This window comes from Pongo abelii, chromosome 9, assembly GCF_028885655.2.
Source record: "Pongo abelii isolate AG06213 chromosome 9, NHGRI_mPonAbe1-v2.0_pri, whole genome shotgun sequence".
Lineage (NCBI taxonomy): Eukaryota > Metazoa > Chordata > Mammalia > Primates > Hominidae > Pongo > Pongo abelii.
In genome coordinates this window covers 14,293,438-14,317,277 of record NC_071994.2, presented here as the reverse complement: position 1 = coordinate 14,317,277, position 23,840 = coordinate 14,293,438, and the positions used below count along the sequence as shown (strand labels likewise).

General features: G+C 50.6%; 1 protein-coding gene across 2 annotated transcripts; it reads left to right on the top strand.

The window, feature by feature from the left end:
* Nucleotides 1-9,438: 9,438 nt before the first annotated feature.
* On the top strand, nt 9,439-17,589 carry ZP1 (zona pellucida glycoprotein 1). Of its 2 annotated transcripts, XM_002821702.4 has the most exons (12): nt 9,439-9,634; nt 11,021-11,142; nt 11,412-11,775; nt 12,207-12,350; nt 12,833-13,020; nt 13,096-13,193; nt 15,035-15,162; nt 15,248-15,437; nt 15,507-15,648; nt 16,851-16,929; nt 17,044-17,163; nt 17,416-17,588. In XM_002821702.4, exons 1-12 carry the CDS (start codon nt 9,439-9,441, stop codon nt 17,556-17,558), a joined length of 1,914 nt encoding a protein of 637 aa, XP_002821748.3. In that variant the 3' UTR covers nt 17,559-17,588. The 2 variants fall into 2 exon arrangements, with proteins under 2 accessions (XP_002821748.3, XP_054380269.1); XM_054524294.1 differs by lacking the exons at nt 9,439-9,634; nt 11,021-11,142; nt 11,412-11,775; nt 12,207-12,350 and adding an exon at nt 12,361-12,718 and having other exon boundaries at nt 17,416-17,589.
* The last annotated feature ends 6,251 nt before the right edge of the window (nt 17,590-23,840 follow it).

Below are 23,840 nucleotides of genomic sequence, written 5' to 3'. Positions count from 1 at the left end.
AGAGCCGTGCCCTGCCTTATCCCATGGCTTGTGTCCCCCAGGACTGGGAGAAAGATGCAGCTGCACTCAGGCTCAGGCCCTAGTCCCTAAATTACAACCCCCTCCAAGGCTTGGAACTTATCATCAGAGGCAGCAAGAGCGGAAGTCAGGTCCCTCGCTGCCTCAGCATCACCTTCTGCCGTGGAGGAGATGAATCTGAGCCTGTCGCTTCCTGGCACATGGGACCTCTGCTGCGTCTCTGCTGCCCATGGGAGCTGTCCAGGTTCCCAACCTAGCATTCAAGGTCTCTCAGGATCCAGTGCACCAACCACCAGTCCCTGCACCCCCTTCCTCATGTCCACAGCTACCCCATCCTTTCTTTCCCCACCTCCATGCCTTGGCACGTGCTGCTGGGAATTCCACTTCCCCTCCACGACTCATCCTGCAGGGCCTCTTTCTGAGAACATCAATGTCACTAGATACTCAGAGGATACTTACAGCATCAATGTTTAACAAATACAGCCAAGGGAGCAAAGGAATGGAGGAGGGGCCGATGGAGCCCCCAGGCATAGGCCCAGCCCAGATGGGCTTTCTTCTCCCTCTAGGAGCGTTTTTTATGTTCCTTTCTGGCCACTTTAAAGAAGTCAGTCAAACAGGAAGTGAGAAGCAGGGCAGGAAGCAGGGCGAGGCCTGCCCTGGGATCCTCCAGCCCCTTGCTCGGAGGCCCTCGAGCTACCCACACCCAGTAGAGGAGCAGCATGGCAGGGCCCCAAATCATACCTTGGGGAGGCCCAGGTTGAGTTCCCTGGTGCCACCATCACCCACAGGACTCCTCGCATGGCCAACAAGCCCCTCGGTGATCCAGTCCCACCCAAGCCTCCCCCAGCATTGCTGCCACTCCCTAGTGGCATTCTGTCATCAGCCAGCACTCACCACTGTCCCCTCCTGTCCTGTGCACACCAGGCTGTTTCTGTGCCCTGGCTTATGCTGTTTGTGCTCTGCTCTGGAATGCCTTTTCTTCCCTTGGCCTCTCAGTGAACTCCTATTCATCCTTCAAAACCCTGGTTAGAGGTTGCCTCCTCTGGGAAGCCTTTGCTGATTCTCTCAGACAGACCCACATGCTGTCCCTCCCTCCCACATCTCCACTTCACTTGACCTGCAGCCCCCCTGTCTTCCCTGATAACTCTTGTTCACACAACTGTTCACCACCTTCATGAGCCACCTGAAGACAGAGACTTATTCCTATTTTATCTCCTCACCTCCAAAGGCAAGCAGAGGGCCTGACACATGAGAGGGGTCCCAACAAATGTTTGCTGAACAGAATGAATCTCTAAAATTGGCTTCCCTGTGCAGACCCCAAAGGACCCCAGTCCCTCGTGGTGACCCATTCTGGGACCTTTACTTTTTTTTTTTTTTTTTTTGAGACTGAGTCTCGCTCTGTTGCACAGGCTGGAGTGCAGTGGCCCTATCTTGGCTCACAGCAACCTCTGCCTCCCGGGTTGAAGCGACTCTCTTGCCTCAGCCTCCCAAGCAGCTGAGACTACAGGCATGCACCACCACACTCGGCTAATTTTTGTATTTTTAGTAGAGAAGGGGTTTCACCATGTTAGCCTGGCTGGTCTCGAACTCCTGATCTCAGGTGATCTGCCTGCCTCAGCCTCCCAAAGTGCTGGGATTACAGGCCTGAGCCACTGCACCCGGCCCCATTCTGGAACCTTTCTTACCCACGGTCTGGTGCAATTCTTCATGGCTCGGTCTTCACCTGCAGTGGGTACAACCTTGGGGACTGATAGCTTTACAGTAGGAAGGAAGACAAGAAAGCACAGCAGGCAGAGGTAGCCCTGGCCTGGACTCAGGCCCACACATGTGCCAGGCAATCGTCACAGAAACAACAGTGGTGTATTTGTTTCCTCCGGCTGTCAGAACAAATTACCACAAACGTGGCAGCTTTAAACAACAGAGACTTATTCTCTTACAGTCTGGAAGCCAGAGTCTGTAATCAGATGTCAGCACTTCCTCTGAAAGCTCTAGAAAAGGAGCCTTTCTTGGCCCCTCCAGCTTCTGGTGGCTCCAGGTGTCCCTTGGCTTGGGGCTGCATCACTGCAGTCTCTACCTCCTCTTCACCCGGCCTTCCCCCTCCCTCTTTTCATGTGTCTCTCACAGAGTACTGGTCACTGGACTTAGGGCTCATCTGGATCATCCAGGGTGCTCTCATCTTGAGATTCTTAAATCAATTACATCTGCAAAGTCCTCTTATAAAATAAGGCCACATCATAGGTTCCAGGGGTTAGGTTGTGGACATGTCTTTTGAGGGGCACCATTCAACACATTGAAAGCAACAATAGCTTCTGGGTACGGTGGCTCATGCCTGCAATCCCAGCACTTTGGGAGGACAAGGCGGACAGATCACTTGAGGTCAGGAGTTCGAGACCAGCCTGGCCAATAGGCAAAACCCCATCTCTACTAAAAATACAAAAATTAGCCAGGTGTGATGGTGCACGCCTGTAATACCAGCTACTCGGGAGGCTGAGGCAGGAGAATCGCTTGAACCCAGGAGGCGGAGGTTATGGTGGGCCGAGATGCCGCCACTCCACTCCAGCCTGGGTGAAAGAGTGAGACGCCATCTCAAAAAAAAAAAAAAAAAAATGAAAATAGTAATAGCTAACACTTATGGGGCACTTACTATGTGCCAGTGTAAGGCTGAACCTTTCTCATGGATGAGCTCATCAAATATTCACACACACCCTCTGAGTTAGGTACCACTATCATTGTCACTCACCAAGGGGAAAACTGAGGCTCAGAGAGCTTAAGCAACTCTACCAAGCCTGCTCAGCTGGGGAGCAGAGGAGCTGGAGTTCAGAGCCATGTGGTCCAGCAGCAGAGCCTAGCTCTTCCCAGCTGATGAGATTCTCTGAGGTTCTTTGTTCCCTCAGGGGAAGCAGGGCTGCCTGTCTTCAGTTAAATGCGCTCCCACTGGCCTTCTGGGAGCATCTCTGCGGTGAGCATGATCCATACACACACACACACAGCTGGCGCTGCCCTTGGGTTACTCTGCAGGCCCCAGAGTGAGGCAGCTTGCTCCCTGCTGGTTTCCTGGCATGCATGGAAAAAGGGGATTTTGTCTTTCCAGCTTAGAGAGGCTCCATCCTCCTCCAGTGCACTCCCTGGGCTCTATTCGCAGAGGAGACAGGGCAAGCAACTGATACTTACATCTCACGGCGCCCCCACTTAGGTGGACTGTATTCTTAGTTCCATTTTATAGATTAAGAAACTGAAGTTCCAACTGGGCGCACGGTGGCTCACGCCTGTAATCCCAGCACTTTGGGAGGCCGAGGCAGGCGGGTCGCAAGGTCGGGAGATCAAGACCATCCTGGCTAACAGGGTGAAACCCCGTCTCTACTAAAAATATAAAAAATTAGCCGGGCATGGTAGCGGGCGCCTGTAGTCCCAGCTACTCGGGAGGATGAGGCTGGAGAATGGCGTGAACCGGGAGGCGGAGCTTGCAGTGAGCTGAGATCGCGCCATTGCACTCCAGCCTGGGCGACAGAGTGAGACTCCGTTTCAAAAAAAAAAAAAAAAAAAAAAAAAGAAGAAAGAAAAGAAACTGAAGTTCCATTTTTTAAAAAAAAATTCATAGGTTAAAAACAGAAAGAAAGAAATGAACAAACAGGTTTACAAAGAGGCCAAGTGGCCAGGTGTGGAGGCTCATGCCTGTAATCCCAGCAGTTTGGGAGACAGAGGCGGGCAGATTGCTTGAGCCCAGGAGTTTGAGACCAGCCTGGGCAATATAGCAAGACCCCATCTCTAAAAAAACCCCAAAAACCAGAAGCCAAGTGGATAAAGCCAAGATTCCAAGTCAAGTCACCTCCATCTGACCCTCTCTCCTTATCAATAAAAATAATCGTGGTTGTAACGGCTATCATGTTCAAACGATGACCAAGTCAGACCCTGTTCTGCCTGCTTCACATGGATTATCTCATTTAATCCTCAGAGCAACCGTACAATTTAGGTGCTATTATAACCCCATTTTATAGATGAGGAAATCAAGTCATAGAGCAGGGAAGGGACCTTTCCAAGGTCTCCAGTGGGTGAGCAGAGGAGCTGGGATCCTCCCAGGCTGATGAGTCTTGGTGTCCATGAGTCTTTGCAAGAACGTAGAGTCGTAACTGGGGGCTCAGGGCGCTCGTGCTCGCTCTCTCTCTCTCTCTCTCAGATAGTCTGGTACTCTTTTCCCAAAGGTGTTCTGCCCTTGGCCCTGAGGAAGCCCCCCTTCTCTTTCCCTGCCCATTTCCAGCACCTTGGGAGATGCACTCTCCCCATGGGTCCATGACCAGTGGGGAAACACCTCTCCGTGTCTTATCTAATTGCATCCCCACCATAATCATTCTCATCCTTACTCTCCAGATAGAAGAAAAAAGCCGGTAAGTGACTTCCCAGGGCCCTTGTGCTCATAAACAGTGAGCACCGGGCAAAATCCAGGCCTCTCAAAGACTCCAGCTGATTCTGTCTCTGGCCCCTAAAAGCCCCTGTTAGGAAAAGTTCTCTCTTATGATAGCAAATAAATGCAGAAGGAAGGGTAGAGTTAGAGAACCACCACCCACTTGGCAACCACCACACTAGCCGGTGAACATTTGAAAAGGAGCAGGATTAATTACATAGTCTCAAAGTATCTCCCTGTAAGATACTCAGGAATTACAAAGAGAAACATCATTACTTTATGGTGGAGAAACCTGGCAGACACCACCTTATCCAAGTTATCAAAGTCACATCAGCAATAACAGGACAAGCCAGCGGGGTGTGCCTCCAGATACTGAGAAGGACACAACATCACTTCTGTACAAGCTGAATTGTATCCCCCCAAAATTAATATGCTAAATCCCTAACCCCCCACCCCCATCCCTCAGAATGTGTCTGGATTTGGAGACAGAGCTTTTAAAGTGTGATTTAAGATTGAGGCCCTTAAGGTGGCCCTAATCCAATCTGACTGGTGTCCTTAGAAGAAGAGGAAATTTGTTTTTGTTTTTTGGGATGGAGTTTCACTCTGTCTTCCAGGCTGGAGTGCAGTGGTGCCATCTTGGCTCACTGCAACCTCTAACTCCCAGGTTCAAGTGATTCTCCCACCTCAGCCTCCTGAGGAGCTGGGATTGCAGGTGTGCACCACCACACACAGCTAATTATTTTGTATTTTTAGTAGAGATGGGGTTTCACCATGTTGGCCAGGCTAGTCTGAAACTCCTGACCTCAAGCGATCTGCCCACCTCGGACTCCTGAAGTGCTAGGATTACAGGCATGAGCCACCGTGCCAGCCAGAAAAAGAGGGAATTTGACCATTCAAAGAGACACCAAGGATGCACCAGCACAGGGGAAAGACCACGTGAGGACTCAGTGAGAAGACGGTTGTCTGCAGGCCAAAGACAGAGGCCTCAGGAGCAACCAGACCTGCCGCCACTTTGACCTAGCACATCCAGGCTCCAGAGCTGTGAGAAAAAGACTGTTACTTAAGCCACTCAGTCTGTATTTTGTTACAGCAGCCAAATGGACTAATACAAGGCCGAGATGCATCAACTAAATCTAATGTAACCAGCAGAAAACACCAGACAAACCCAAACTGAGGGCCATTCTGCAAAATCATCCGGCTCTACTCAAAAATGCCAAGGGTATGAAAGACAAAAGAAGATAGAAGGGCAGTCCCAGATCAGAGGAGGCCAAGAGGCACGCCAGCCAGACTCTGAGCCTGGATTGGATCCTGCAGACTCCCAAAACCACTGTACTCCTTTGCCATGAAAGTCACGGTTAGGACAGTCAGCAGATGTTGAATAATTGCCAGAGCAGAAGCACCATCATCTTGGACAAATACTGCCACTTTAAGCTCCAGCTCCCTTTCTAGCCTTATGCATTTCAAGGAAATCACTTCTCTTCTAACTACAACAGCCAGAAAAAGCAGACAGTAAAATACAAATAAGACAGCTCTGGCACAGAAGGGGGTGGAGGGAAAGTATCTTTGGTAACTGTCAAACTTCACCCTCACACAATGAGCCCCAGTAAAACAGTGGGCCTTAATAAGCACAGTCCTTTCCCTTCAGGGGCACTAAGATAGGGAAGCTAAAAGCAGACTCAGGGGATATGCCTGTAGCTGCAGAAAGATATATGGGAACAGACACACAACTCTCCCTCCCAGATATGCACAGCAAAGAGACACAGAAGCAGTCCAAGCCTCTGATAAACTCTCCCACCCTGAATCCTTAAAAACTCTTAATCTGTAAGAGAGTGGGGCTCTGACCTAACTCGGCCAGCCACCCCTCTCAAGTTTACTCAAAATAAACCTGTCCCTGTTGCCTGTTGAACCGCCCTTTCATGTTTCTTTCCTCTTTAATTCTTACAATAATGTCTGCATGTTAGATCGTTGTGTTTATACCAGTGTTGGTTTCCTGATTTTGATCAGTTGACTGTAGGGGTGATTTGTTTTTTTAGGAAATGTATACTGAAGCAATTAGAGGTAAAGGGGAATCTGTCATTTCCGCAACTCACTCTTGCATGATATGGAAGAATGTGTGCTTGTGTGTGTGTGTGCGCGTGTGCATGCGTGTGTGTGCGTGTGTGTGTGTGTCTCTGCACACATGCACAGAGAGAAAGCGGGAGCTACAGCAAATGTAAAAAGTGAACAGTGAACATCTGAGGAATCTGGAGGAGGCTATATGGAAATTCTGCAAATCTGAAATAATTTCAAAATTAAAAGTTTAAAACTTCCACATCGTCCCTCAGGGAAAATCCACCCCACTCCCTCCTCCTACCTGGTTCCTCTCCCTCCCCTCCTAGTCCTTCCCTCGCCAGCACCCTCAGCCTGCCTGGAGTCCTTGTCCTGGACCTTTGTGTGACCTGCTTCCTCCCTCCTCCTCCAGCCCTGCTCTCCCCAGATCCCCATCGCACCATCCCTGTCCTCCCTGCCTCCTCCCACCTCTGCTCAGGACCCCTTTCCTCCAAAAACACTTCCATGTCGCCCACCCTTGATGCTGTGTTGGGTGCCTCTTCCCACTGTGCTCCCAGAGGGACTCCCACCCCGCCCCACAAAGCTTTCCCAGCTGAGCTCTAATCACAGTACAAGTGAATTATTGCCAAGCATTAAATTATTACTACACCTGGTGCCCATGACTTGTCTCTTTGTGTCTTCCTATCCACCATGCGGGCAAGGAAAGCATTATCACCCCCAGTTTACAAACAGGAAACCTGAGGCTCAGAATAGATAATGCATCTGAGTCACAGCTAAGAAAGTGGTTGGGGCACCATTAGAACCAACTTTTTTTGTTTAAACTTTTATTTTAGGTTCAGGGTTACTTATGCAGTTTGTTATATAGGTAAACGCATGTCCAGAGGGATTGTTGTATGGATTATTTCACCACCCAGATACTAAGCCTAGCACCCAATAGTTATTATTTCCACCTTTCTCCTTCCTCTTACCCTCCACCCTTCAATAGGCCCTAGTGTGTGCTGTTCCCCTCTATGTGTCCATGTGTTCTCATCACTTAACCTTCAGTTATAAGTGAGAACATGTGGTATTGGTTTCTGTTCCTGCATTCATTTGCTAAGGATAATAGCCTCCAGCTCCATCCATGTTCTTGCAAGAGACATGATCTCATTCTTTTTTATGGCTGCATAGTATTCCATGGTGTATGTGTACCACATTTTCTTTTTTTGTTTGTTTTTCTTTTTTTTTTTTTTTTTGAGAGTCTCGCTCTGTCGCCCAGGCTGGAGTGCAACAGCGCGACCTCGGCTCACTGCAACCTCCGCCTCCTGGGTTCAAGCGATTCTCCTGCCTCAGCCTCCCGAGTAGCTGGGACTACAGGTGCATGCCACCACGCCCAGCTAATTTTTGTATTTTTAGTAGAGACGGGGTTTCACTGTGTTAGCCAGGATGGTCTCGATCTCCTGACCTCCTGATCCACCCACCTCCGGCTCCCAAAGTGCTGGGACTACAGAAGTGAGCCGCCGCACCCGGCATGTACCACATTTTCTTTATTGAGTCTACCATTGATGGGCATTTGATTCCATGTCTTGGCTATTGTGAATCGTGCTGCACTGAACATATGCACGCATGTTCAGTGTCTTTATGACAGAACAATTTATATTCCTTTGGACATATACCCAGTAATGCGATTTCTGTGTCAAATGATAGTTCTGTTTTCAGCTCTTTGAGAAATCACCACACTGCCTACCACAGTGGTCGAACCAATTTACACTCCTACCAAAGAGCGTATAAGCATTCCCTTTTCTCTGCAACCTCACCAGAACCCGGCTCTTAGCTATCAAGGCTCTTGCCCTCCCCTTCCAGCAGCTGCTAATTATAATAGCTGCGTTTTCTAATGTTTGCTGAGCTCAGTTCCCTAATGTTTGCTGAGCTCAGTTTCCTAATGTTTGCTGAGCTCAAACGCTGCTGGGCCCTAGGCTAATCACTTGCAGGAATTAGTGCCAGGACGTGGGGCTGGTGACAGTCCCTTCCTCAAAGGATGGTCAGGTGGTATAAGGAGCTAACACAAGCAAGGCCTGGCGCTGTAATCATGGCAGACCGCAGGCCATTCTTGTTGTTTCCAGCCACTTTTAAGTCTTAGAACTGTTCTAGATTTACAGAACTGAGAAGATAGTACAGACAGTTCCCATACACCACAGGCCCAGTTTACCTCGTAACTGATCTTGCATGAGTATGATACATTTATTACAATTAATGAACAAACAAAGGTGGACACATTATTAACTAAAATCCACTTTCTTCACTTTTACTGCCTTTTTCTGTTCCATGATCCCATCCAGACGCCACATTACATTTAGTTGTCCTTGTTTCCTTGTTGTTGTTTATTAGTCATAGTCATCATCATACTGACCAGCTGAATCCTCAGGAGAGCCCTTAGAGGTGCTACTGGTCTGTTCACTCACCCGCAGCCCCCATTCCGCTGCCAGCTCTGAGGGCTGTGTCTTCCTGGTCTTGCTCTAATGCCCCTAAAGCCCTGCCTGAGGAGCTGTGACTGCACTAACCAGGCCGGCAGCTCCCAGTGGTCCTGTAGGCCTCAAGGCAGGAAGGAGGCCCTGGAGAGCCTGTTGGGGCAGGAAAGGAGTGCGGAAAGGCTGGGGTGGGAGGGAGACAGTGGAGGGCCTGAGGTCTGCAGGGCCACCTCCCAGCCCTGGATCCCTTCCCACAGCCCATCTGGAGCCTCAGTTTGCTGGAAAGCTCCCTCCTCCCTTCCAAAGCCACAGCTGTGAGACAGAAAGCCAGGGTGGGGGGCCACGTGCAGCTTTCTGCCTCCCGCTGCCTTTGGAGCAGGAGTTTCACCACAGCCCCTGGTGGCCAGGTGGGTGCTCCTCCAGGTGGGCCCCCTTTGCCCTTAAAGGCACCCACTTGCCACCTCCTCCATAAAAGGCCTAGGCCCAGCTCTGGTGGTGAGGGAGTAGGGGGTGTGTCTGTGGCGTCTCATGGCAGGAGGCTCAGCCACGACCTGGGGTTACCGTGTGGCCCTGCTACTGCTGGTCGCCACCCTGGGGCTGGGTAGGTGGCTCCAGCCCGACCCTGGCCTCCCAGGCCTCCGGCACAGCTACGACTGTGGGATCAAGGGAATGCAGCTGCTGGTGTTCCCCAGGCCAGGCCAGACTTTCCGCTTCAAGGTGGTGGGTGAGTGCTGGCAGCGTCCTGGCCCCCGCCTCCCTGGCCACAGGCTGCTGCCAGAAGGGAGCTGGGACCCTTCCCCTGGAGAAGGAGCAAGAACAGAGGCCTCCCTCCAGCCTGGGGGTGTCCAGCCCCCTACCCCCTCACCACAGAAAAGGGCAAGGAGGAGAATCATCACCCAGGGCAGCTTCTCCCATGTTAGTGTGCGTGGGAAACACCTGGCCACCTTGTTGAGGTGCGGGTTCTGATTCAGTGGACCTGGGGCAGGGCCAAGCCTCTACATTTCTTTTTTTTTTTTTTTTTTCTGAAACAGTCTCACTTCTTTCACTCTGTTCTCCAGGCTAGAGTGCAGTGGCACGATCTCAGCTCACTGCAACCTCCACCACCCAGGTTCAAGCAATTCTCCTGCCTCAGCCTCTTAGTAGCTGGGACTACAGGTGGGTGCCACCACGCCCAGCTACTTTTTGTATTTTTAGTAGAGATGGGGTTTCACGATATTGGTCAGGCTGGTCTCGAACTCCTGACCTCAGGTGATCCACCTGCCTCAGCCTCCCAAAGTGCTGGGGTTATAGGCGTGAGCCACCGCACCCGGCCTAGGCTCTGCATCTCTAACCACACTCAGTCAAAACTGAGGCTGAGGGTCCATAAACAACTTTCAGCAGCAGGACCTAGTAGGCGTGGCCTGGTGTGGGTTTGAAACTGGGGTTTGGATCTGCAGCTTCTAAACGATGTGATCTTGGACAACTGCTCTTGACCCATAAGCCTCTGTTTCCTCATCTGCAAGGTGGGGAGGATGAACCTGGCCATACTCATGGAACAAGGGCATGGGGACATGCCCACACCCAGAGAGTGCCCAGGCTGTTCTGGGCCAACAAGCGGGGTGGACACCTAGGGGGTGTCTCCAAGCAACTGCAGCAGCCACAGTTAACCTGGGAAATGGGTTCAGATCTTACTACAAAGCCCAGGATTCAAATCCTCATTCTGCCGCTCATTGTGTGCACCTGAGAAAGCTCACGCACCCTCCCTTCCTCAGCTGCCTCAGCCACAGGATGTGGATAACTAAGCTTAAAAGAAGTGATGTGAAATACTCAGGCCAGTGCCTGAGACCCTGTGTATCCCTTCTCCACCTCATCTTCATGCCTGCCTGCTGCCGTGTGCTACGAGCAGGAAACCCTAGCTAGAAAGATCCTAAGACTCCCCATCCCCTTACAGCTGTGGAAACTGAGAGTAGAGAGGGGAGGGGGCTTGCCCAAGACCACACAACAAACTAATAGCAAAGCTAAGGCAAGAACCCAGGTCTCCTGGCTGCTGAGTGGGAACTCCTTCCGAGACCCCAGCAACCTCTCCCTGCACCCTTCAACATCCCTGGCCCCTCCCCTTCCTCCACTGCAGATGAATTTGGGAACCGATTTGATGTCAACAACTGCTCCATCTGCTACCACTGGGTCACCTCCAGGCCGCAGGAGCCTGCAGTCTTCTCGGCTGATTACAGAGGCTGCCACGTGCTGGAGAAGGTAGGGGTTGTTCATGCTCTGGCACAGGAGCAAGCTTGTCCTAGTGTCATGTCAGGCTGAAGAGGCCCCTCATGAACCAGAAAGGAGCCAAAGCCGAAGATCTGTTGAGCTGGTGGGTGAGGGAAACTAAGTCCTGAAGGTACTTTCTGGAATCCACCATGAATCTAGCTCCCTGGCTAACGGCCAGCTCAGCTCTCGTGGGCCCGTCCCCTGCCTGGGTATGCTAGGTGGCCTCACCTTGCTGCTCTATGATGGCCTCTCACCTGCAGGATGGGCGTTTCCACCTGAGGGTGTTCATGGAGGCTGTGCTGCCCAATGGTCGTGTGGATGTGGCACAAGACGCTACTCTGATCTGTCCCAAACCTGACCCCTCCTGGACTCTGGACTCCCAGCTGGCACCACCTGCCATGTTCTCTGTCTCAACCCCACAAACCCTTTCCTTCCTCCCCACCTCTGGCCATACCTCCCAAGGCTCTGGCCATGCCTTTCCCAGCCCACTGGACCCAGGGCACAGCTCTGTCCACCCAACCCCTGCTTTACCATCCCCTGGACCTGGACCTGCCCTCACCACTCTGGCTCAACCCCACTGGGGCACCTTGGAACACTGGGATGTGAACAAACCAGATTACATAGGTACGTAGGACATCTGAGTGTACTTCCCCTCTGTCTGGGGCCTTCTGGAGTACAGGGTGGCCTAACAGCCTTTTACTGGGCTCTAAGCCATTTCTTTTTTTGTTTTTTTCTTTTCTTAGAAAAAGATGATTCTTTTATTCCTTTGTAGTATTTGGAAAACAGCTTTAAACATGTATAGGTATACTAAAGCTAGAAGAGGCCTTGTAAATTTGTTTCCTAACTTTAGGCAGAAACTCACTGAAACCATTGCCAGCAACACCTGATTCTCAGAAAATATTCTCTAGAAATTTCAGTAATCAGCAGTTCGGAGGGAGGACATTTAGTGTGCTGGCTAAGAGCACAAGCTCTGGAGCAGGTTCCCAAGATTCGATTCCAGGGCCATGATTTGCAAACTGTGTGCCTTCAGCCTCATCACTCTGTCCCAACCCTAGGTACCCACCTGAGCCAGGAGCAGTGCCAGGTGGCCTCAGGGCACCTCCCCTGCATCGTGAGAAGAACTTCAAAGGAAGCCTGTCAGCAGGCTGGCTGCTGCTATGACAACACCAGAGAGGTTCCCTGTTACTATGGCAACACAGGTACAACCGCCCACCCCAGCAAATCCTGGTCCCTTGGATTCTGAAGCGGAAGGAGAGCTGTCTCCTCCAGCTGGTGGAAACTGCTTCCTATCCTCCTCCTGGAGAGCCCAACTCCCAGAGCAGATGGCAGAGGAGACCGTTAGATGGGGCGGTCACATGTCCCGGCTGGCCTTATAACAACTGTCCCAGGCAACTATTAATAGATCCACCTTACACACATCTGGACTTTCAGATCTAAAACACCCTGGTTTGGATGACAGATTATATGGTGAACCTACTTTTAGAGTGTAGTTCAACTCATTTGTCACATGGATGAGAAAATCAGTCCATAAAGGGTTTGCTGGGGCCAACACCAGCCTAAGTGGAGAGTAAGTGTCCAGACTCCCAGACCGGCACTTAAAGCCTGGCTGTCACCCAGCCATCCCCTGTCTCTGTGCTGGATGGACACCAAACCCCAAGGCGCTCATCTGTCTTTGTCCCAGCTACTGTCCAGTGCTTCAGAGATGGCTACTTCGTCCTCGTGGTGTCCCAAGAAATGGCCTTGACACACAGGATCACACTGGCCAACATCCGCCTGGCCTATGACCCCACCAGCTGCTCCCCAACACAGCACACGGAAGCTTTCGTGGTCTTCTACTTCCCTTTTACCCACTGTGGAACCACAGTGCAGGTAGGAGCTGGGACCACAGGCTGGGACCTGGTCCCCCCTACCAAGAAAGCCTCACCCAGCTGTCTCTTCCCACAGGTGGCTGGCGACCAGCTCATCTATGAGAACTGGCTGGTGTCTGGCATCCACATCCAAAAGGGGCCACAGGGTTCCATCACACGGGACAGCACCTTCCAGTAAGGGCAGCCCTCCTCCTACAGGCGTGGCTGTGTGCTAGAGTGTCAGGGGGCACAGGCGAGCTCAGTACAGGCTTCGGAGCCATCTCAGCTCAAACCCAGGCTCTGCTGTTACCTGGCTATGTGATCTTAGGCAAGGGGCCCACCTCTTCCCAGCCTCCCCTGCTGGGCATGGGAAATGTCCCTCTCTCAGGGCAGACGTGAGTGTTAAGTGGGGGCCTTCCATGCCTGGCCTGCAGGGCTCTGCTGGAAGCCCATGGCCAGTCCTGAGGGAGCTGGAGTCCTGAGAGAGCCCTGTCTTGGTCTCTCTAAGAACCAAGCTCAAAGCAACTGAAAGCGTCCCCTTCCAGGTCCCAGGAGGAGGCTGAGGCTACGGCTGTTGCCCCTCCTAATGTCAGGTTAAGAAGCCACAGATGAAGTTGAAGATACCTCTCTGAGGATGTGGTGGGAGAGGAACTCGGTGGGGGAGGAACCCCTCGTTGTTAGGGGCCTCCTGGACCTGCTGACTCAAGAGGCAAAACCAACCCAGGTGCTCAGGATGCCAGTGGGGGTGACCCGAGGGAATCTGTCTGTCACGCCTGGCTCTGAACCTGTGTGACCAGGGGCAAAGCACCTAACCTTCACCCTGTGGGACAGAGCCAATGGGTTGTAGAAATCCTGTGATTGACACTGCGTGGTTGCCGGGCATCTCCTTCCCCTTCCCGCCCTGCCGTGAGGGTTGGGGAGCAGGGGACTGTGTCACAGTTCAAATGTATTTGGCTTTAAAGCTCTAAGTACCACAGAGGTGGTAGCTCACGCCTATGATCCCAGCGCTTTGGGAGGCCTAGGTGGGAGAATTGCTGGAAGTTCAAGACTAGCCTGGGCAACACAGCGAGATCCCATTTCTATTTTTTATTTTAATTAAAAAAAACCCATAAGTTCTTATGGCCAAGTGGTGGGGGACAAGTCTGTCATGCCTTAGACTCTCTGATTTAAGAGCTCTGGGAGTCAGCCAGAGGTCAACACAGAGTGCCTAGGGATTCTTGGAGGGAGGCAGAAGTCAGGGGGAAACAGCTGTAGCCGGCAGGACTAGGCCAGAGAGCTCCTCAGACACAAGGCCTTCAGAACAGGGGTAGGCCACTTATACCTACTTAGCATCTCCCTGGCGCCAGGCCTCTGGGGTGCTAGGAGGGTGTGGGCCCCACCAGAGTGTGCAGGAGTGGCCACCATGGCCCTTAGGCTAGTGAGGAAGATGCTAGACACTGTGGCCTTTAGGCTGTGGCAGATCAGCTGCAACTACAAGGACAATGAAGACACTGGTGCATTATCTTGTGACCTCACTCAGTGTCAGTGCCCTCAGAGGGAGGCAGTCACAGCCATTTTACAAATGAGGACACTGAGGCTTAGGTTAGAAGACTTGCTTGTGGTCCCAAAGCCTGTAAATGCTAAGAAGACTCAAACCTGTCGGGAGGCAGAGCACCTAGGCTCATTCACCAGCCTCAACTGTCAGGCTCCAGGGGCCTCGAACGGCACAGCAGGCAGCTGTGGGTAGCCAGGGCAGACCCAACAAGGTGCCGGCCCCCCGAGGGCCCATCTCTATCCTGCTGTATTCCCCCACCAGGTACAGGGCCTGGCATAACAGGCTTGAGCCATCCCAGGGAGACCAGGTCGGCACAGGATGGGGCAGGGTGAGCTTCCTGAGCCCGCCTTGGAAATGCTGAGTTTTGCTTAAGTAGCATCCATCTGCCCTGCTGGACAGTACCCTATTTGTTGCACCCACAGAGTTGGTGCCTAGTTTATTACGTAAACAGGATGCTCTGATTCTGTGTCTTCTCCCCCACTGTCTTGCACGTGGACGTCAGGCTTCATGTGCGCTGTGTCTTCAACGCCAGTGACTTCCTGCCCATTCAGGCGTCCATTTTCCCACCCCCATCGCCTGCCCCTGTGACCCAGCCCGGCCCCCTGCGGCTTGAGCTGCGGATTGCCAAGGGTATGCTACGCTATCCCTGCTCTCTTCTGGCCGCCACTTCCCTGACGCACAGCCCACCCTGGCTCATGAGTCACTCTCCCTGCAGACGAGACCTTCAGCTCCTACTATGGGGAGGATGACTATCCCATCGTGAGGCTGCTCCAAGAACCAGTCCATGTGGAGGTCCGGCTTCTGCAGAGGACAGACCCCAACCTGGTCCTGCTGCTGCACCAGTGCTGGGGCGCTCCCAGTGCCAACCCCTTCCAGCAGCCCCAGTGGCCCATCCTGTCAGATGGGTGAGTGCCCCCATGCTCCCCCCACCTGCTCTGCCTCCTGTAAACAGCCTCTCTGACTTCTCTTCTCAGATGCCCTTTCGAGGGCGACAGCTACAGAACCCAGATGGTAGCCTTGGATGGGGCCACACCTTTCCAGTCGCACTACCAGCGATTCACTGTTGCTACCTTCGCCCTCCTGGACTCAGGCTCCCAGAGAGCCCTCAGAGGACCGGTAAGAAGCCCCGGCTGCCGCATGCCTGGCCCCATCTGTTAAGTGGGGAGGAACTGGTCCCCAAATCCCTCTGGCACCCCGTGAACTTATGTGCACAAAGTTCTGGGATGGGGCTTGGCGTCTACCAGGTGTCATGGAAAGCAGCAGGCTTCGAGTCGGCAAGAGGTTAACCCATAACCACCAGCAGGAGGAAGGAAAATGCTGCCTGTGCTGCAATCAGCCCTAAATCTGAACTCTGGTCATGGTGTTCTAGGGTAGCCTCGCCTCACTTCTGATTCCAGAAATGATAATGTGTTCCATGTAATTCTGCTTTGAATTTTCTTTAACTCGGCAACTTCTCCAGAAGGTAAAGGTAGATAAACTTAGGGTATATTTAGATTTTCTATGTAATATACAGATGGCCTCAGAGGTGACAGATGCACTTGTCCCATTGAACAACGTATCTTTCACATCACATACCCAAATCTCTAGATTCTTAAATCACTGCCTGTTATTATGTCAGATGTAGACTGATTTTCACTGGTAAGCACTGGTTAGTGTGGCTTTGTTCTCTTCTCTGCTGTGTGCTGCCTCCTGATCCAAGAGACACTGACCTGCCTGAATGAGGGGTGCCCATGAGTGGGGCCTCCTGGGTGCTGGGTCGGGTCAGCTCCTCCTGCTTCTGCTCCCGTAGGGCACTGCCCCTGCCCTTGTGTATCTGGAAGCAGTGGTAATCTGCCCTCCCCTCTGCCCCCAGTCACTGGTCTCCGGGGGTCACAAAGGGAGGGCAAACATCTATTCTCCTGCTGCCTGGCCAAGTCCCACCTCCTTGGAATTTGCTGTCTCCCTCAGTAGGGCAGGTGGAAGGGAGAGATCCAGCCCTCCCGGGGGCTGTGCAGCCAGAGGCAGCATTGGTGGAGCAGGCCCGCCAAGGACTGGGGCATTATGAAGTGCGGTGGTCCCCGCCTGCAGGGCACCCACTGCAGACTTGGACCTTGGGGAGCGGGGAAGGTGTGGATTTCAAATCTGGAAGGAACACATCCAGCTCCGCACTCCTCAGCATGGGCAGCAGTTGTCATCTTGGTCAAGAAGCTCAGATTTCTCCCTGCCTGGCCAGCAGCAGCCTAGACTTGGCCCAGCTCGGGGATCCCATGTCCCTCCCTCTGTGCTTCCTGCCCAGTGGCATCGAGCCAGCCACTTTGATGTTGTTCTCCTTCCACCAGGTTTACTTGTTCTGCAGCACCTCTGCCTGCCACACCTCAGGGCTGGAGACTTGCTCCACTGCATGCAGCACTGGCACAAGTGAGTCTGGGGTGCGAGTGGCATTTGTTCCTTCATACATCTTCAGGCCTGTGCCTGGCCTTTGGGCCACAGGGGCAGGAGACCAGCCCAAGATTTCATTCTTCCCCTGGGCAGGACAGCGACGATCCTCAGGTCACCGTAATGATACTGCCAGGCCCCAGGACATTGTGAGCTCTCCGGGGCCAGTGGGCTTTGAGGATTCTTATGGGCAGGAGCCCACACTTGGGCCCACAGGTAGGAGGGCTTCTGGGTGGGCCCCTCAGGCCTTACCCACTCTCAGCCCCCAAGACTGTGCTGACAAAACAGGGATGCTCCAGCCATAGCTGAGGGCAAGAGATGGTGTCACTGCAGTCAGTGGGGAACTAAGTGAAGACAGACACAGTCCACCTCATCTGCAGAAAGGCAGCTTCAGCTCTGCTCAGTGTGATACAAAGTTCTGGGGTGGAGGGGCCTCACCCAGCCCTGCCAATCCCTTCTCTCTGACAGACTCCAATGGGAACTCCAGCCTGAGGCCTCTCCTTTGGGTGGTCCTTTCGCTGCCAGCTGTTGCCCTGGTCCTTGGGTTTGGTGTCTTTGTGGGCCTGAGCCAGACCTGGGCCCAGAAGCTCTGGGAAAGCAACAGACAGTGAATGGGCTCAATAAACAATCATTTCAAACCTACTGAAACCAGGTGTGGAGAAATTATTTGTGACCACTAGAATAGAACTATTTCTTATGTGACAAACTTCCTCCAAGTCAGCTCTGTCCTTCCAGAACTGTGACGTCGATTACAAATATTTCATATATGCCACAACCTGCACAGAGGCCAATGTCCCCCAAGGCTCAACTTGGGAGCCTCTGCCTCTCCACAAGGAACGGTGGCATTTCAGGCAGAGCAAACAGGACAAAGATACTGGAGGTTAAGACGTTGGCAGTCAAAGAACAGCAACAGCTGGGAACTGGGCCCCTGGCAGGAATGAATGGCTTGTGAAGGCCTGTCACCTCCTCACAGACACAGGAGTTCTGACAAGGGCATCCTCAAAGCACCCTGAGCAGCTGCTGTCATGGATAAGGGTTACTGTAAGACTGAGTTGAAGGAGCACTTCACAGACCCCCTGAGCCTGCCAGCCTACCGCTAAAGCCTGCATTTCTGACCACAGCCTCCCATCCCCTCCCCTGGCCTCCCAAGACTATCCATGTGGGAAGGGCTGGCACAGGAGGAATGGCAGCCTGCTGGCCCTGACGCTGGCTGCCGTGGTGGGCATGGCCACCAGACAGGTCCGTGCCAGTGCTCGCTATGCCGCTGAGCCCAGTTTGCCCATGTATGGCATGGGCCTTCATCTCTGACTTGGCAGCAAAGCCCTTTCCAGACATGTCGATCCTCTAGGTGGAGAAGGGGGCAGGATGCTAGGGTTTGGCCTCAATGGGACAGGGAGAAGAATCTGGTAGGGAAGCCTGAACTTGGTTTCAGACACCTTTCTGGACTTCAGGTAGAGCGAGAGCTGTTACAAGGGGAGCTAAGGTACTCAAGTCATGCCCATGGCCTTGATACTGCATGTACCCCCTACTCACCCAGCTCTGGCCTACTCAGCCTTTCCTGTCTTTAGAATACTGGACAAGCATGTGGACCTCAGAGCTGGCTTCTTATTAGCTGTGTGATATTCAGTAAGTTACTCAACTTCCCTGGGCCTCAGAGTTCTCATCTGTAAAATGAGGTTAATGTCTATTCCCATCGAAGTATTGGATAAAATGAGTTAATAGATAAGAATGCTTAGAATAGTACATAACAGCCAACAGTAACTGGCTGCTATTAACTACTGACTAGAATTTCATTTCTTCTTGCCCCAAGCCTAATGCTTACCTAGCTTTTGTTGTCAATGTTTTGGTTTGGTTTTGTATGTACAAGTTTACAGGCCAATACGAAGAGGGGCTAGGGGAAGCTGCTGTCTTTTGACTCTTCTAGCTAGAGGGAGAACATAAAAGGCAGGAAGGCCCAAACATTTGCCATGGAAGCTAAGTGACTTCCCTTCTCTGGGCCTGTCTTCCCATCTATGGCTAGCAACGGCCAGTCTTGCCCTGCCCAACTTCCTGGCTTGTACAGGGAGACATAGGATATATCCTGCAGGGTCAGTGTGACATAGGTGAGGATTCTTAGCTTGGCTGGTTGGAGAAGCCAGGCTGACTTGGTCTTAGGGGCCTGGGCTCTGGTTCCTTCCAGCATTAACTCTTCCTTCTTCCCCTCCCTCCATCATACAAGCTCATGTAAGGATTTCAAACTTCCAGAGGTACCAATTGGAATAATGCTGTGTAACTGAATTTGCTTTAACACAAGGGTAGATGTCTTGTCTCATTTCCTATCATTTCAAATAGATGTAGTCTCTAAACTGTGGTTGAACTATGATATTTGATCTGTTGATAGAGACCAAGTGGGTTAAGGATGACGAGTGTTGAACACAATTACTTAAGCATATAGTTCTTTGTATACTATTTTCTTGAAAGACAGTCTTAGAACTGCTGGGTCAAGACCACACCTCTTATGACTGTGGGGCTCGGAACTGTCTGAGTGTCTCCCCACCCAATCCTCCTGTGCAGGCTTGCCACCACAGGCCAGTAACACTCTAAATCTTTGCCTATCTGAGCATCATAAGGCAAATGGCATTGGCCGTTTTGAAGGGGCTCTTTTTGATTAGAAGTCAAGCATCTTTCTAGCCATTGGTATCGCGTAAGTTACCTTTCCTGTCTTTTATCTACTCTCCACTATTTCTCTCCTCATCTGTAAAGAGCTTTCACAAATCAAGGGGCCAGTATCCTCATTTTATAAATTTTCCATCTAATTGGCCATTGGCTTTTCTCTGCTGGGTTCTTTTATCTTAGAAAGGATTATGTAACAATGAATTTTTCCCTCTCATATTTGTATTTTTGAGTATGGCAAAGACTTTCTCCTATCCTATATAATCATCCAAGTATCCATTTGCTTTACTGTGATATTCCAGTAACAATGCAATTGTGTATCTCCTACTTCCAAGTGTATATAGGTACATGATTTGGGCAACTGATAAATTGTGCAGAGATTTTGTCAACAATTCCATGTCAAAGGAGTCTGTTTACTGAAACAAATATACAAACTATATGAACAATGGAGTTCATTGCAGTGCTAGCTTTCTCTCGGGGGAAGCAATCTAAACTTTGGCTTTCCTAGATAACAAAATTTAGTCTAAATTTTGCCCAATTTAAAGCTTTCTTCCTCCCTTCTTACCGCCTCCCGCTGTGAGCAGGCCCCTGCTGGGCCTTGAGAACAATTCATCAGACCCGATGGGGACAATAACCACTGTCTCTGACCTGTGGCAGGAAGCAGAGCTGCTCAGGGCCCATCAGGTTTTGTCTCTTCCTGCCCTTTTGGGGAGGTGGGGGTGGGGATGGGGGTAGAGGCTGTGGCTATATCTATATAAGACCTAAGGGAATCCCCTGTCTTTCCATTCCCCAGGCCCCTACCAGCTATAATGTAAGTATAGTATACTTACATTATACATTGAGAGCAAATTAACTTCATGGTGCTTTGTTTTTAATAAAGGGGACAGAATACTTCACCGCCTGTTCAGCTGAATTCAACTCCCTGTCTGGACACTTATGTGAGAACATTTCATGGAAAAGTGCCACTTCTGTTCCAGCAGTAGGAACACTAGATACTCGGATCAACCTGAAGTAAACAACTAAAATACCAGATTATAAATATTTAAAAATATTCTTAAGACTACTGTTGAATTAACATGGGGAATGAGGCATGCACATAGGCCAAAAATAAAAAGCAAAAACTCTGGGAAGTAAAATCAGCTTCTATTCTGGGAAGTTCTAGAGGACCCTGGAGACCTTGGCCTTCTGCTTTGATGAGTCCAGGGAACTGCAGATCAAGCCCGGAGCCTACAAAGGCAACAAGTCCAGATGCAGGGCCTCCTCTAAAGCTGGAACTTCAGAGGTCCCAGTCCTCAGTGCAAGAGTGAAGGAGAAACAAGCCTCTGGCAAGAGTGGGCAGCAAGGAATCCTGCCTATTTTTATCATGGGGCTGGATGTACTGAAAAAATCACCTTGAGAATGAAAAGTGTAATTCCCTCTTCTCTGGTGTGTGCAGTCAAATCCTCAGACTGAAGGAGAGAAGAGAAAGAACCCCTCAGGTTCAATCTAGGAACAAACCTCAAGGGCTGAATTTAATTTAAAGTGATCCCCAGGCTTCAGGAAGAAGCAAATGCAGGTCCTGTCTGAAAGGTGACTTCAGCCAAAGCCTCAGAGAAAATTCTGACAGGTCAAGTTGCAAACAAGATCAACACCTCACAATAAGGAGTCACAAGATACAATAAATAGTGAAAAGTCAGGGCACAAAGTGAGAAGATAGTTGCAATACATTCTTGACAAAGGATTACTATCCAAAAATATGTTTAAAACTGCTACAAATCAAGAAAAAGATAACACAAATAGAAAAATAGGCAAAGGACACTAACAGGCATTTCACAAGAGGAAAAACTCAAATGGTCTAAGTGGCTGAAAAGATGCTCAACTTCAACAGTAATCATGAATGTAAAAAATTAAACTTCAAGATAATATTATACACCCACCAGAGTGGCAAAAATTAAAAAGCCAGAAAATAAGCATTGGTGAGGGTATGAAGACAGGAACATTCTACCAATGTTAATAAGAATATAAACTGGTATACGTATGTTGAAAAATTGTCATTCCCTGATATATGTCCTCTCCTAACCATCCTAGAAAAACCCTTGCACCAAAATGTTCACAGAAACACTATAATAGCAAAATAAAAATAAAAAACTAGAAACAACCCGTATGTCCATCATGAACACTAGAACATATAAATACACCCTGGTATATTCCTACAATCAAATTCTACAATGAATGAGAGGTAAGAGTTAACCTGTTTGTCCCTTGCAGGCTGGCTTCCCAGGAAAGGAGTTGGCCCCTTACAAGGTTGCATGGAATCTAGCCATTGCTAAGTGCCTAAGACACTGATCAATTACAAGGTTTGGACCCCAGCCCTTTAATCATATCAGAGGAAGGGCTGATGCTTCTTCAGCCACGAACACACTGCAGTAAATCCTGCTGCTGGCTGACCACATCAAATAACTGCAACAGCAAAACTCAGACCCTAGAGCCCTGATCACAGCAGGAGGAGGAGCTGTGCTTCCTAATCATGCAGCTTAAAAGCCCCAGAGCCCAATGGCCAGGATCCCTCTCCCAGCGTGCACTGTCCTAGAATGAATGGGCCACACAGGACCGGCACATCTGCAGCTGCTCCTACCTTCAATAAATGCTGTCACAGTACCCTGGTGTGAGTTCTGTTTGGCCATTTTCCTTTGTTTTCCCAGTAGTGAATGAACTAGGGCTATGTGTGTAAATACAGGTAAATCTCAAGGACGATGCTGAGAAGATGAAATCAAAGAAACTAGATTGAATGACTTCATTTATATAAAGTTCAAAAATCAGTCCCCAAAACCCCAATGTAGTAGTAAAATTGTATAGAAAAACAAAACGAATGATCAGCACCAATTTCAGGGTAGTGGTTTTCCCTGCAGGGGCAGGGAGCAATGCATTCATTGAGGAACACACTGATGGCCCCTAATGCTTTCTTCAGCTGGCTGGTGGATACAAAGATGTTGACTATTCTTTAAACTGTACAGGTACATTTTTAGACACTTTGGGTGAACATTTCAGAAAACTTTTAACCTCCTGGCCTGCCTTACTACAATCTGCTGGGCCTGTCTCCAACCACAGTGCTGCTCCTCCTTCCCCAGCAGCCTGTTCCCTCAAACCTGCTTTCTCACCCCTTCCCCAGGCAGTGGGGCTGCCAGTGCCTTTGCTCACACCAGACACCCCTACTCTGTTCCTCTGTCCTATGTCCACCTAGGGAACTTCCATTTCAAAATGCAGCTGTGCCACCTCCCCTAGGTCCACCTGACATCCTAAACAGCTGCACATCCTGTCTTCTGTGCTGGCACCTCTATCAGAACTCTAGCATCATGCTCTGTTGACTCCTGTCTCCGTACCTGGATTATGTTCCAGCCGCTTTGTATCAACAGAGCCTTAGGTTTACTAATGCAGCAGAGAAGGCAGTCAGACCATGCCTTTATTCAATAGGTGTCAAGTGTCAAGGACCACCATGACCTTGGCTACATGTGTCAATACAGTTAAATCTTAAGGACAATGCCAGTGCAGGCAGAGCAGGGAAGATGCACGGTAGTCAACATTTACTGAGTGCCTCATCTCTACATGAAATAGTTCACTTAATTCTCAAGAGCCCTGGAACAAAAGGCAACAGAAACTTCTGCAGACTTAAACGTCCCTGTCTGACAGCTTTGAAGAGAGTAGTGGTTCTCCCAGCACGGAGTTTGAGATCTGAGAACGGACAGACTGCCTCCTCAAGTGGGTCCCTGACCCCCGAGTAGCCTAACTGGGAGACACCTCCCAGTAGGGGCCGACTGACACCTCATACGACCAGGTGCCCCTCTGAGATGAAGCTTCCAGAGGAAGGATCAGGCAGCAACATTTGCCATTCTGCAATATTTGCTGTTCTGCAGCCTCTGCTGTGATACCCAGGCAAACAGGGTCTGGAGTGGACCTCCAGCAAACTCCAACAGACCTACAGCTGAGGGTCCTGACTGTTAGAAGGAAAACTAACAAACAGAAAGGACATCCACACCAAAACTCCATCTGTACATCACCATCATCAAAGACCAAAGGTAGATAAAACCACAAAGATGGGGATAAACCAGAGCAGAAAAGCTGAAAATTATAAAAATCAGAGCTCCTCTTCCCCTCCCAAGGAACACAGCTCCTCGCCAGCAACAGAACAAAGCTGGATAGAGAATGACTTTGATGAGTTGAGAGAAGGCGGCTTCAGACGAATAACAAACTTCTCCGAGCTAAAG

Bases quoted from the DNA above. Each gene is read 5' to 3' on its own strand.
- ZP1 (XM_002821702.4), top strand. From the start codon at position 9,439: ATGGCAGGAGGCTCAGCCACGACCTGGGGTTACCGTGTGGCCCTGCTA. The intron at 13,021-13,095 runs GTAGGAGCTGGG...CTCTTCCCACAG, and splicing joins ACTGTGGAACCACAGTGCAG to GTGGCTGGCGACCAGCTCAT. The intron at 17,164-17,415 runs GTAGGAGGGCTT...TCTCTCTGACAG, and splicing joins GCCCACACTTGGGCCCACAG to ACTCCAATGGGAACTCCAGC.